Here is a 15,299-nt window from a genome sequence, read left to right on the forward strand (position 1 = left end):
CTCGGTGGTGTTGAAAAAGTGCTCTCCTCCACTACAATGAGCTACATGTGTTGTGTTTTCTTTGCATAGCTGCTGAAATCCATCCAGTTACCTTGGTCACAGTTGTCACCTTTGAAGCCAGGGTTACATATGCAGGAGCCTGTAACACACAGGCCACGACCCCCACACTGGGCATCCACACACTGACCACTGGGCACGTCACATTCAATCCCTTTCCATCCGCTGTAGCACTGACAGCGCCCACCGTTGTACTGCCCATTGCCGCTGCACAGCACTGGACACGCCGCTAAAAGAAGGAAATAAATTAAAGCTAGGAGGATAAAGGTGGACCACAGATGGGAGAATCTCACAAAACATGTCCAGGTTGTTATCATTAGATTGTCATGACTGCAATATAGTACTAAAAGTCATCCTTTTTAAAACAGTTATTTTTCCAGACACAGGCCCACAAATTAAATACATGGTTCATATATAGTGTGGACAGGTTCTTCACATGTGTTTTGTGAGATTCATCCTGACAGCGAAAACTATATCATTAGAACACCACACACACCTCTCGAGCAATATGGTCCAAGGAATCCTGGGAAGCAATTACATGTGCCTGAGACACATTCTCCATTGCCATAGCAATTGTGTGGGCATTCCATCACCGACTCTGCACAAAGAAGGTCAGATAATGAAATAATTTTTTTTTGTGGCATATTAACTGCATTTTTACACTGCTTCATATTTGTGGCCTAACGAGGCATAAAACAAAGAAAGAGGGTTAAAAACACTACTAGAGTGTCTTTACATTAAAAATTATAAGGAGTCCCTATGGAAACTATGGCAAATACTGAATTCCCACTTCATAAATAAATGCATAAATAATTGAAAAAGCAAGTAGTTTTCTTTTTTGCTCTAAATAAAAGCAGATCCTCCTCATGGTCGCATAAAAATCATATTTGAAAATAAAAACAAACAGCTCAGCAGCTCAAGGCTTAGAGATTTAGTCTTTTGGCCTCCATATTCCCTGGCCTGACAGAAGGAGATAGCGGCAGAATCAAACTTATTGATTAGCCAACAACTCAGGGCATGCTTCTGCACGCCTCATTATCACTGCTGAGCTATCTCAGGCACTTGGGTGCAAGACAGAAATATAAAAAGGCCATCTGAAGGCACGTATAAAAGCTTGTTACAACAGCCCAGTTGCTCTGTCAAGCGTCACATTACCTAATGTTGGGTATGAAATTACATTTTCATCTTTGATGCATAAATAAGCAAGAAACACAAAATAAACAAAGACAAACGCGTATCCACTCAATCAAATGACGTTACATGGTTGTATTACATGTGCTAGCTCACCTAGTACTATGGTGCTGTATGAGACAGGCTCTACAGTGCGGCCATCATTGTAAAAGGCCAGATGCCACACACCGGTGTGCAGGTACTGGATGAAGCCTGCCTGCTGAACGCTGACCGGATTCTCCAGTCGGTCCCTGAGCTCCGGATCCAACTGAACGCGCTCTCGTGAGATGAGCCTACTGCCATCTAGAAGCTCCACAAAGTCATACTGAAACACACACAATTACATTGACCGCTATTACTCAGCTGTTGTCAAATGTGTCACAACAAAATAAAAGGCAAATTTAATATCCAGACACTATGACATTTAGGCTGCCATTACCCTGTCTGGTCCCAAAATATCATGCCAAGAAATCTTTTACAGCACAAAGGAAAACATCACACAGAGTGTGTTATTCACTAGAACTTCCCCTTCTTCAAGCAGAACATTAAAATAAATAGATAGACCCACTAACTGAAGACTCTAAATTAAAGTTTCTCCAATTGATTTCCTCCTGGTCAGCTACGAAAAGCAATAAGAAGACACATGGCAAATTGGAAGCAGCACTCAATAAGCTTGCTTTAGTTTATTGTGATGGCTTTGGGGACACATTGATTGAACATCTACAATAAGTTGGACAGTTTTCCTCAGCACTTACGAAAGATGCTACTTTTATTGACAGCTGTGAGTGTTAAAAACTCAGCCAATCACTGAGACAGAGAGAAGATGTCTTTCTGTTGGAGCAGTTTGTTTTGTTTTGTTATGATTAAAGAAGGATTTGTTCTTTCTGGTGAATAACCTTGGACGTCTGATTCCTTCAACTCTTTGTTTTTTTTATATTGAATAGCTTCTGTCAACAGGAGTATCGGATACTAGACAGACAACAGTTTTATCCATGGTTTAAGAAATGCAAAATAATGCAGCGAATCTTCTTTTCAAACAACTTAATGATTAACTCATTTTAGCCACTTATGAATTATTTGAGACAATTAAACTAGAAGACTTTGATATTGTATTACCTGGGTGTGTGAGGGTGGAAGTCCCCTTCTCCCATAGACTCCAATCAGGGCATTTTTCTGAATGGAAATATTAAACTTGAGAAAGTGGGGTTGTTCAATGAGAAGTCTAGACCTCCAGAAAACTCCTGGTGGAACGGCATGTGCTGTCTGCTGACCCAAATCCACCTGTCCTGTGTCCAGCGTGGAGTTATACTGCAGCATCACCCCTACCCTTCCTGTGAGCAGACACGTATTAAAATAATATTATTCCATAACTGAATCCATAAGCCCAGAAAACTGTCACAGTTGCATTGTTATAACATTTGAAGTTTATTCACAATTCACATACAATACTTAAATTTACAGTGTGATATTAAATAAGGGTCTTTATTGTTGGGCACTCATGCTTACTTCATTTTCTTTGTATTATTTGTTTGCCCAAAGTTTATTCACTGTAGTAAACCCAGTCAAATACTAATTGGTATCAATCCAGTCAAGACAGCTTAATTTTTGGATAAATCTAAGGGTTTGGTCTTATTTCAAGCTTTAAATTTCAAAAGAGAATTAAATTAAAAGATTTTTTTTATATTTCTCTACAGTATGCTCAGAGATAAATGGTCTCTTCAATCATTTTCCTGATGAGAGCCTCTAAATGTTAAACATTACCCTAAAACTTGCAGTAGGCATTTGCCATGCTCTTTCATACTCTCCAAAGGCTATCATTCAGATGACAGATGACACAGGCAAACATCTTTATATTGCACTTCAGAAAGAGGCAGTAAGTCAATTAAAAGAAAACAAGGTCCGCACTCAGAATGAGGAAATCATCTTTTATTGACTTGCTTCAAAATGATGCTTTCTAAACATAGGAAATAGGAATTGTTGCCACATTTCTTGTTAACATCTTTAATTTATCGCTGTCTCGTTTGTATCTGGCCAGTTTGGAGAAAGCCTCACCAAACCTGACCAGCCAGGCGTTTGCGATCACGGGAACTTGAAGACACGTGTACAAATGAATGGAGACATGAATGGAGATGGCTCAAGATCGGCGATGTATTATTTGGTTTCCCAACAAGGTCCATGGCCCAACCCAAAATCAATTTGCTGAATCCATAAACTGTATTTTCCTGCGCTCAAACCTGCCAATCTAAAGGAAACAAATTAAACCTATTTCAACTCAAACTATAAACAAACATATACACAAAACCTACAAAAAAATGCTTGCAATTATTGCTGTTATTACACTTGTATACAAAACAAGTGTGCGTAGATTGCGTGACGTCACGTGTACTACTGCCGGTGGCAGTAGACAACCGCGGTGGTGACGCGGTTCTCACGGCGACCGTCACAGCCCTACTCCATAGAGAAATATACTATCACTAATGTTTCTCTGTAGTACTTTAGCAGTCTTTAAAGTCAACAAGAAATGACATTCAGGACTCATTTCACTTATTTTTTTAATTGGGAATTGACTGGATTGAGAAAAATTACTGTTGCATACCAGAATATACCAATGTGGTTAGCTGTCCTTTATATCTCACAATACAACCTTCCATCTCTCCATTGCAGCATTGTTTCTTTGTTCCTTGTGACTTTATATGTTACAAAGTGACTATGTCTTTAAATTACAACAGTTTCTTGTAATCTTTTTGCAATTGGGTACTATACTGCACTAAGAACAAGAAAGAAACTGAAAACACTGCTCTACAAATGAATATGCAGCTTGACAGAAATTACTGCAATCTATATAAAATAACGTATCTAAAATATCTCATTGAGATATGAAAATGCAGTCCTCTGTGACTGAAAGGTCATTGATTTCGGCCTTGAAATGTTACCATCTGCAGAAATTGCAGTCACAGTGTTGGTCGGGAACGTCACTGGTTTGGCTCCTCCATTCTCAAAGGCATGATTATCCACATCCTTCAGTTTCCAGTTCAGGCCAAGTACATGCATGGCTGCGAGAGAAGGCAATTAAGATCATGAAACGGAACAGCAAGCACATATCATGTCATGAGACATTCTCATTTGCAAAAGGATATAGTTTAAAAGCTGTTGAAAGCCACTCTGGAAGGTGATTTGCAGTCTCCTTTATGCATGTGTTGGACACAAGCGCAGTGCATATAAAAAGAAAACCTCTCCCTCATTAGACTCTCTAAATAGTGCACAAATGTCTTCTTTTTTTATTATTTGAAAACATGTTCTTTCAATTATCGCTGCATGGGGCCTTGACACAAACTGTTTTGAATATACTACAGATTAGTCTGAAAACATTTATGGCAGAGAAAATGGAATTAGATTCCAGTGATTAAAAAGAAAAAAGCGAAAAAGGAAAATGCGAAAATCAAAAGCCTGAAGATCAAAACATGTCTGTGTTATATAATACAGGAGTTTCTCCCATTCTCTCTTCCCCCTTGCTGTCTCTCCTCTTTCCCCATTCTCTCTTCAAAACATTCTCTTCTTCATGCACTGCCGTTAAATCTTAGGCAAACACTTTCTAGTTGTTTTTTTTACCGTTCGATCTGTGTAAAAACAGCTTGGGAAAAGTCTCCTTCAAAGTTCACAGCGAGGGAGCTTGCTGAGGAGGCTGCGCTTCACACACCTCTCTTCCTCTCGGTTTGATCTTTGGAGGGATGAATGTTTCTAACAGGCCTTCAGCAGGGGAGGAGGAGTCTCCAACTGCGGCAAATAACTCACAGTGGGGAAACAATGTTCAAAAATCGGAGAGAATAAAAAAAGGAGGTTATAATGTTTTTGTGGGCTAACGGAGTGAATATAGATTGCTGCGGACAATAGGATCATGCAGCTTTTGATTCGCTCCAGATATTAATCACTAAACTGATGTCTTTTTTCCAGTATATCTGTGTGTATGTGACTTCCTAGAGATAGGGCGACTGTTTAGAGCAGAGCACCAGGTGTTTTGGCCACAGATGAAGGCAGAGGAAAGAAAAACTCCACCTGATGAGCTATTTCGCTATCTCTTGTGGGGGCAGACTGGATAAAACAGCTCGCACCTGAGTATCTCATGGTCACATAAGGACCCACAAACACACACATACACACACACACACACACACTCACACAAAGAGTTACCTATACAGTAGCAGAGCAGAACTGACAGCAGGGTGGCCACGCCTACAGCACTAAGAGCGGTGCATTTCCACGAACACCGCTTAGGCGACTTGTTAAATTTGAATGCACCTCTTGATAGCGTGTTGCGGGTTAAGGGACGAGCTGGTGGAGAGTAGACAGCTCCAGTCGCCATAGTATAACCGGGATTAGGAGTTGTGAAGAGAGATGTGGTGCCGGTTCCAGTCTTAAGCAGGAAGTGCCTAGGGAAAGGGAGATAAGATATGAGATGATGAAATATAAAAACAATAACCTTACTGAAAACTTTCCTAGTGAGCTGTGAACAAAACCTCAGGTTAAAAAAAAGAAAGAAAAGAAATGTAGCAATGTCTTTGTTAAAAGTTATTAAAATTTCTGACCTATTGAGAATTTTAAAGTTTCACCTTTTTCATTGATGCATTACTATTTTAATAACCATGGAAAATGCAATTATAGTTTTGCTATTTCTTTGTTGTAGATACAAGATTTTGTACTGTATGTAACAAAAGCTGTAATTTAATAAGCTGCCATTAAAATCCTAATAGCTTCATTGATTTAGAGGGCTGTCATTGGATCAGTGCCTGTACTTGTATGAAATGAATGTCTATAACGATGGACTATGATGGAAAGAACTACACAATGTCAAGTCAAAGTGAACTGCGGTTAACTGAACTCTAGGCTTTATGATGACAAACATAACCCATAATGATGTGTATGCATCAGCATCTGATGGCAGTGTTTTCTGCTCTGCTTTTCATCAGTGGCGCTCCAACGCTGCCGAAACTTCAACGCCACAGCAAGATAAATTTTACCTGAGTTGTTAATGTTAAGTTTGCTGTCTGATTTAAATGTGATGAGAAAAACACGAACCACAAAATAATAACAAGAAAAGTTTTGAGCTCATAAAAGCTTACTATCTTTACAGTTTGAATCAGTCTGATGTATCCCACACTAAATGAACACTGAATGACTTTTGCTGATTTCCTTCCAACAATAGCCACATTTTGTGAAGTGGAAAGTTCAAAAGTCTGGAGTCAGAGATTTTTTTTTTCTTTTAATACTTCTAAAACAAAAAGCAGCACAAGTGTTTTTAACACTGATAATAATAAAAAATGTTTATTGGGCACATGATTATTAGAATGATTTTTTTACGAATCATGTGACAATGAAGACTGGAGTAACGGCTGCTGAGAATTCAAAGTTTGCCATAACAGGAATAGATTACAATTTAAAATATATTAAGATAGAAAGCAGCTGCAATATTTTACATGTTTTCAGTGCATTTTTGATCATATAAATGAATCCTTGGTGAGTCTTCTTTCAAAAACTGCCCCCAAAATGTTGAATGTAGTTTTTATATACATAAAATAAACATTTTATTAAAATATCACTTTATTTTTATTTTTTGGCAAATTCTAATTTAATCACAGTAATGTGCCTATTAATGTATTATAAACACAAACACACCACATATGTGCATATATGTATATAAAACACGTTACAGTATACAGAAAATGAGGAGCTTCTAAAACAACATTTTAAAATTGAATTTAGGATATTTTGTTTGTTTTGCTGGCTGTGATTCTGCTTCAAAACAGGGCAGTTTGCTTATATTTTGATTTGTTCCCTTTTGTTGTTTATCTGATTCATTCGTACTACACGCATCAATAAAACAATAAAGACATTCTCAGATTCATTTCCAGCAAATTTCCATGTGTTGTTGGTGGTTCTTGTTCACTCTGGCTGGCTGTTACATTGCCGTTCTGCTGCAAGCTCTCTCCCTGCCTGCCTCACACTGGCTGCTGCGTACAGTCTTGTGTCCTGGAGGCATTTTAAAGTTGGTGTGCCGTCAGTCCTCCTCATGGCTCTGGATGTAGGGCTTGTTTACTTGGCCATTTTATTTTTTCATTTAAGTTTACTGTCTGATTTAAATGTGATTAGGAAAAGAAAAATGAAATGAAAAAAAAAGACAAAAAAAATGGTTTGAGCTCATAAACTGCACAAATTATAATCAATTATTTGCTCCTTGGCAGATCAATTTGAATGAGGGTTCAAATTAAGTTTCATTATTTTATTTATTTATCTATTTATGTTTTCTTTTTCGCTGGACTAGAGTGCTGCCTTTCTATTTTTGACCAAATTGCTTGCTTGTCTTTTTTCCAGTTGTACAAAAATATATGCTGCACACACACACAAACATACTGTTTAGATACACTTATACTTTATTTTATTTTTTTGGAAAGTAACAACATAAAAATTATTTTATTTTTTTGGAAAGTAACACTAGAAAAAGCATTATAACATACTGTTTAGATACACTTATACTTTATTTTATTTTTTTGGAAAGTAACACTAGAAAAAGCATTATACAAAACAAAAATTTTCAAACACAACTGATGTCTCGTGGTGGCCCCTACGATAATAAAACAGTTATTATTAGACTAGTCTGCATCTCATCGGTACGTTATTTTATCATGTTTGTCAAACATGCCATTCATTTTTTATGTGATTTTTTTTTAGAAGAAGAAGAAGAAAGTTACTTGATTCCACCTTCTACACAAACAATCCTTGACTGTGTAAAATTTCAGATGAGGAAACATTTAAAACTTGCCAGCTACCAAAAGCATTACTCTTTAAAAGTTCAAACTTCAACGGTCAAGCAGCACTCAGACACTTGTTCTTTTGTGCAAATTTCAATACAGGCCTGGTTTAAGATGCCTGCTTTTCATTCAGAAGGACTCCATTGTAAAACTTCTGCTTTATAATCTGCACAGTTATGAGCTGCTGCCACGACTCCAAACACACAGACACACACACATTTTTCACAAGGGCTCAGATAGGTTCCGGGCCACTGCGCACTGAATGAGGCACATTTAAAAGACTTCACAAACGATTAACAAATACACTGACAGTGTGCCGTTTTGAGGCCAAACAATCCATAATTGATTAGCGGGAGTGTGACGCCAGGCAGAGAAAATGACTAAGCTAATCCTCATTGCCCCTTTTTGTAGGGTGTGAGAGTGTTGTTAGCATTAGGACGACTAAGAAGTAACTTCACCCCAAAGAGGTTTTTTTTTTTTTTTTTTGCTCTTGTATAATGTGATTCTCTGTCAGCGTCCCACCTTTCCTTGTCATTGGCTTGACGCTTGGAATGCTGCGGTGCGAAAGAAGAGGCCCTACAGAAGAAAAAAGGAGGATTTGGAGGTTGAAAGAGAAATTGCAAACAAAGGAATAAAAGTCCTTTCCTGGCATAATCTGATATATAATGACTACCGCATTAGCTAGGCTAAAGAAAAGAGTGGGCTTTTCAAAGGACTACTTGTTGACTTAAAGAGTTAAAACGATGGAGTCTGTATGCGAAAAGAGTATGAGACTGGTGACGCGAGTTTAACACGAAGACAAGGCCTCTTTCCGACAAATGCACACGTGAGACTTAAGTTAAATGAGAGGGGGGAAAAACTGTGAAAAACAAGGAGGACTTGCACGTATCCTCTCAACTCCAGCTAGGATTCAAGCATCCTCTTTGAGGCGGAAGCATCTGCCACCTCAGTAGGGGTCTCGGAGCAGCAGGTGCCTCTCCAGCACTCGGCAGAGTGGCGGTATTTTAAGACGCTCCCTGGAGGTTTCTGCGCCACTGCCATTTTAGGACAGTCCCTTTCTGTTGACATGTAAAGATCAGAGTCTTTGTGACAGACAGCGGAGTGGAAAGTTTTCAAGATAAAGCTCTTAGAAAGGAAGAGTAGTGCGAAAAGGAGATGGTGATGGATTGGTGTACTGTGAGGAGGAAAGCGAGGAAGCTGAAGAGAGAGAGAGTTAGTAGAGGAATTCTACTGGGATCATTAATAACAGGAAAAGCCTGTGTTATCTGCCTAGATCTAGACACACAACAAAGATTCTTCACTTGATGTGATTACAAAACATCTTCCCTTCTCATATCCATAAGAAGTACGCTCTCACTAGAGTCCTTTGTTTTCTTTCTTTTTGTTGGTTTTTCCTCTCCACAATGGAGCACAACAGCTGTGGCCCGCAAAAGATCAAAAACCTGACGCGCAGCATTGGCAACACTTCTGTTGATAATGAATGTGTACAGTGCGACTGCAGGGTGGATTATACATTAAATGGCATTTCATGAAAAAAAAAAAAAAACAAGACGAAAAAAAAAAACAATTTAGTGACCAGTTTACCAAGATTTACGAAATATTAAAATGTACAATCCCTCCTATTCTACATATATTCTTGTACTGATAAAAAAAAATAGACAGTAGGCTATTTCATGTTTAGTAGTCTTTTCCAGATTTTTTTTTTTAAGTTGATGAAAAGCGTAAAAGAAAAAAAAAAAACATGGGCATTATGTTGAAATATCAAGGAAAGAAAAGCCACACTAAATTGCAGGCCAGGCTGATTGTTGACTGAAATTAAATTTGATTCATTCAAGATGATCCACTCCACACATTTTTTTATAATGGCATCCCATTCCTCTGTATATGCTAAACACACACACACGGCTACTTTATTCATAGGTTATAACTTAATGGATTAATTCTGTGTATTCTACCTTACACTCATTGCAATCTTTATATGACAGAAATTAACAGTGAATACATTGCTTTAGATACAATGGTGGATATGGCAATTTGAAATAATGTTTGAAATTGCTTTATGATTGTTGGAAATATTTCAGCTGCACAGATAACTGTTAGTATTAAGACTTTTTCTTCCTTCAGGTGGCATAACATCTAGCCTTCAACCGTTTTTAAATGTTATATAAATATAAAAAAAAGTTTCAATATATCATCCATCATGATTTACATTTAAATTAGATTTAATGGAACCTGTATTATTTCACAACGCATACAGCTTTTTGTTCATGTCAAAGATAAAATAACACATTGTTTTTTCTTTTGGTTGAAAAGTGAAAATGACATTTTTGGACAAAAATGACGGCAATCTAGTAGCTATTTTTCAGTACATTAAGTCACAATCTTGAGATGAGCATTTAATGGCACACATGTTTTTTTGTTGTGGAATGATACTGTGAACAGTTTAAATCTGTTATTCATCTTGTTTAACCTTTTGAGTGGGTGGCAGCTCAGGTTCCTCAGGGTACATGCAGCAATTCAGGGTTATATAAACTGTGCCATTTTATGACATTGTGTGCAATGTATCATCCAGGAAGAATTTAACTCCTTCATGCTGTAAAAAAAAAAAAAAAAAAAGTTGGCAGATTCCAGCTTCACTCTCTCTAAATATATACACTATATATGAGTAACACTGAACAGGCATCTGATGTGTGACCCTAAAGCACAAAACCAGTCTTAAGTCGCTGGGGTATATTTGTAGAAATAGCCAAAAATACATTGGATGGTTCAAAATTATTGATTTTTCTTTTATGCCAAAAAAGCATTAGGATATTAAGCAAAGATCATGTTCCATGAAGATATTTTGTACATTTCCTACTGTAAATATATCAAAACTTAATTTTTGATTAGTAATATGCATTGCTAAGAACTTTATATTCAAAAATTTAAAATTTTCTCAATATTTTGATGTTTTTGCACCCTCAGATTCCAGATTTTCAAATAGTTGTATCTCAGCCAAATATTGTCCTATCACAACAAACCATACATCAATGGAAAGCTTATTTATTCATTCTTTCAGATTATTTATGAAAATGGACACTTAAGACTGGTTTTGTGATCCAAGGGACACATATATCAATCATGTGCTTTTTTGGGGTTTCTATGTCAAAAATCCAATTATTTTTAAATGAGCCATTTTTCCATCTTAGTTTCAGTAAGATCTTTTTTCTTTTCTGTGAAAGAAGTTTTCAGATCTGAAACTGACAGTATGTTTTTACAATTCAAAAAGTCTTTTATTTCAAAAGATCAAGGAAAATTTGTTATGATCCCTTTAAGCTAAAAATAAGCATATTCTTTTTGATGTTTCATCCACTTAGTCTAAATATAGGCCAAACGAATTTCATGAACTGATTGATTTCAATTCAGCTACTAATATTATCTTATGAGGAACAGCATCTTTCTTTGCTCTCTGTGTCCACTACTTGGTCATTTAATTATGTGTTTGCATAAAATTGCACATATACATAATAGAAATGTTTGTTTGCACATGGTGACTTCTGTTTTGGTTAATTTACTCTATTTCCAATGCTTTGCATTCATATTCATCCTCTGCAGGACCCAGTCTACCGGGACCCTTCCCTTCAGCCTTTTGAAGTGAAAATGCTGATTGTAGTGTTTAGAAATCTGCATATGGGTGTGGAAAATCTATGATGCAGTACATTACTATTTACTCTGTGAGTCTGTTATGAACAAAGGCTGAATTTTGTAAAGCAAGAGATCCTTTTATAAAGACTTGTATTGCACTTTTATTCTTTAATTCAAAAACGCTGTCTTATAATTAAACAATAAATAGGTTAAGGGACAGTGTGCACTATTACAATATATATATATTTTTTTGTATTATTATAATAAGAAAAAATGTGTTTATACAAATGCTTTTGGGATCCAAATAATATGTGTATATGAAGAGGGCGAGACTAACATGACGTGTATTTATTTATGCTTGATATGATACTCATGTGATGCATTCATAAATTCATTCTGTCAGGTGGATGCTGGGTAGGCAGCCCTCAGCTTGAGTAGCACACTTCAAGATATCTGTAGTGACAGCAAGGTGCATTTTTTAAAGGCTTGTCTTTGTGGCTTTTACCACAATATTTGCTCAAAAATGAGTAGTGATAAATAACTGATGGAAACTCAATGGGAAAAGAATGACTATATAGAGTATGATTTTTGACACAAAACAAACTGATTAAGTGGAATTTTATTATGTATACAGAAAACAGCGATTCATGATACACAATGTTCATACAATGTTCAAAAGATTGTAAAAGTGACATAAGTGTACTATATCAGGTGTTAGCCATTTTGTAGTGTGTCTGAATCCCCATATAGTGAATTTCCTAGTTCACTCCTTTACCCATAATGCACTCTGATTTAACTGATGTACACTCACCAAATCTGACACAAACACAAACAAACACACACACACACACACACACACACACACACACACACACACACACACACACACACACACACACACACAAAGTCAAAACTAAAGTTGATTGTATTTCTATAATATTGCCTTGGTACATCTCTTTTAATTTTTTGATAAGTCATAATTTGACTTTAAAAATTATTTTAAAGAATGGTAGCAAATAATTCAGTTTACCAACAATTATGAAAACAAACATTGTATGTTTCTTCACTTCTTACACTCAGAAGACAATACAGAGAGGAACTGAAAATTTGGTGGATGATTTAAATATACTCATATAACCAAAATAAAACAAAATAAAATAAAAAAAAAAAAAAAAAAATAAAATAAAATAAAATAAATAAAATAAAATAAAATAAAATAATCTTTATAAATTTAATCAATCTTTTTGTCCTCTTTTTTCACTGTGCAAAACCCCCTAGTTTTATACAATTGTGAACACTGTTATCATGTTTATTTTCAATAACTACTCTGTAAAACCAAAAAAGTTAAAACCATAAAGAAAATAATTAAAATAGACTTAAGATAAAATGCATACAGTATAATGTTTTTTGTTTTTAAATCAGCATTAGGATTCACTCGCTTATTTTCTTTCACTCCTTCTCCATATAGTCATTGACTACATAAAGAACACTTAAAACAGTAAGTGAATGAGTGAGCAAATTTATGACTGTAAATAAAACATGTACCTGTTCTCCAAGCCCACGTTGCCACCCAGTACCCAGTTTTCTTGCAGCTGCACGCATTCAGATGTGCTCTGAAGCTCTGTCGGCTGATTGGCCAGTGACTGGTTGAGGGAGGTGACTGACGGATGCTGCTTGTGTTGATGTGGAGCAGGTGGCAGAGGAGGCGGTCCTGCTTGGCTGGGAAGCTGGTCTATTGGAAGAGGAGAGGCAGAGGTATTAGTGGAGCTTGTTACAGAATTCTGCTTTACACAAAGCGCAGGCGGATTGTTTGCCTGTTCCAGATTGCTTTGATTTAAATGGGATTCTTTACAGGATGATTTGGTCCTAAGAACCCCTTCAAATCTTCACTTCACTCCGTCCAGCTACATTTAAGAGACAGGAGAAGCTAAACACTACATTATGAGAATCACACGGTTTATTGCAATGTGATTTCATTTGTGAATTAAAATTAGTGTTGGCCGATATGGTCTTTTTTCAAATCGTCATATTGGCAGCCCATGAGATTGACAATACACGATACAATCATACATAGATCAAGAAAGAGACACACTTCACTTTACATATCATAACAATACAATTTATTAAATCAAACCGCGCAGGAGTGCGAGAGTGAGCCCATGGAATCACCAATAATCGAAAAAATATACTTTCAAACATACTGATAGACTAACGTTAAATATAAAAATACCATATTTAAAACAGCTAGTTCATATATAGTCAGACACAACTATCATACCGCGTGTCCTGTGACAAATTTGCTGCATTTGCTATTTACATAAACTTTAATGTATTTAAGAGAAGTTTAACAGAAGTTTAGGGGAAAAAATCTTAAATTACAAAATGTAGAAAATGCATTTACAGTTTATTAAAATTTTATAAATAATTAACAATAGAAAAGCATATATAACATATATATATATATATATATATATATATATATATATATATATATATATATGAATGCTCTACATCATAGCTCTGCATCATTTTTCATCCATGTTTTTGGATATATCAGTATTATTAACAAAGAATTAGTGGTAGTATTTGCCTAGTCAAAAGACAGCAGATATGGCCAGAAAAGGTGAACATGACTCGAAGAATGATTCGCAAAAATGTGTAACTGTACAACTTACAAAGACTTGAAATTGAGTAGCAATAGTGACATGGTGCTCACCGACTTTTACGACTGAGCAAACGTAAGTCTCCGCAGGCCGTTGCTGGGGAGCAGATGTTTTATAATGGGCTCTTAAACTGAACGCTTCACGTTTGATTACAGCCAGAGACAGACTCTCGTTTAACTAATGACCGGAACTTCCATTAGGACAGCAGGAAAAAAACAGGTTTTCTCATTTCACTCCAAGCTGGGTAATTGCCCCCCAAAATGACACTGTGTGATTATCTCACTGCCCCATCCTGCCGCCGTGCTGACAGGTCTGTTTCCATCTGACTACGGGTGTCCAAACATATGCTGTCACACACTAGACTGTGACAGGGACGTACTGCGTAGCCAAGCCACAAAAATTCAATATTTGCCTTTATTCTCACACGAAAGCACCACGACGAATAAAGTGTGCATGGTGGAATAATTTGTTATGAGCTTTGCCTTAGGTCTCTTTTTTTCTCTTCTTTTAAGTTCAGTCATTTAAATGTCAAAATGCTCAAATCGTACTTTATAACCTATTATTAACATTTCAAATGCATCAGTTACAAAATGATAAGGCAGGTTTCTTTTTTCCACATAGTTTTTTATGTATCATACAGAATGTTGTAATATACAGTGGCTTCAAAAATATTAGGACACTTAAGCCACCTTTAAAATGTATAATTTATTAGCCTAGATAAAAACGTAATAAATATCAAAATAACTATGGACATTGCTGATCAGATCACAATCAGATAGTAACTGGTCATGATAAAATTACTTTTATTATAAAGTGTGATTCGATGCAAGGACATTCTGAGCACATTCAATGAAGTGTGAACACTAATGTGTTTTCATGATCAACTATACAAGTGATTTGTGATACAGATGCTGCATAATTTTCCATCATGCTTTACTTTATCCATAAATAAAATATTATAACTCTTGGCATTTTTAATGTG

The 15,299-nt window shown here is 36.3% G+C and overlaps 1 protein-coding gene across 1 annotated transcript in view; it reads right to left on the reverse strand.

Annotated features, from left to right (window-relative positions):
- Nucleotides 1-15,299, reverse strand: part of LOC109051969 (teneurin-3-like) — an 87,865-nt gene that overhangs the window by 40,083 nt on the left and 32,483 nt on the right. Inside the window, 7 exon segments of the mRNA XM_042738286.1 lie at nucleotides 92-286; nucleotides 554-655; nucleotides 1,345-1,552; nucleotides 2,344-2,558; nucleotides 4,161-4,280; nucleotides 5,416-5,654; nucleotides 13,200-13,386. Of these exon segments, the coding sequence (XP_042594220.1) occupies nucleotides 92-286; nucleotides 554-655; nucleotides 1,345-1,552; nucleotides 2,344-2,558; nucleotides 4,161-4,280; nucleotides 5,416-5,654; nucleotides 13,200-13,386 (1,266 nt within the window).

Source organism: Cyprinus carpio, chromosome B14, assembly GCF_018340385.1.
Source record: "Cyprinus carpio isolate SPL01 chromosome B14, ASM1834038v1, whole genome shotgun sequence".
NCBI lineage: Eukaryota > Metazoa > Chordata > Actinopteri > Cypriniformes > Cyprinidae > Cyprinus > Cyprinus carpio.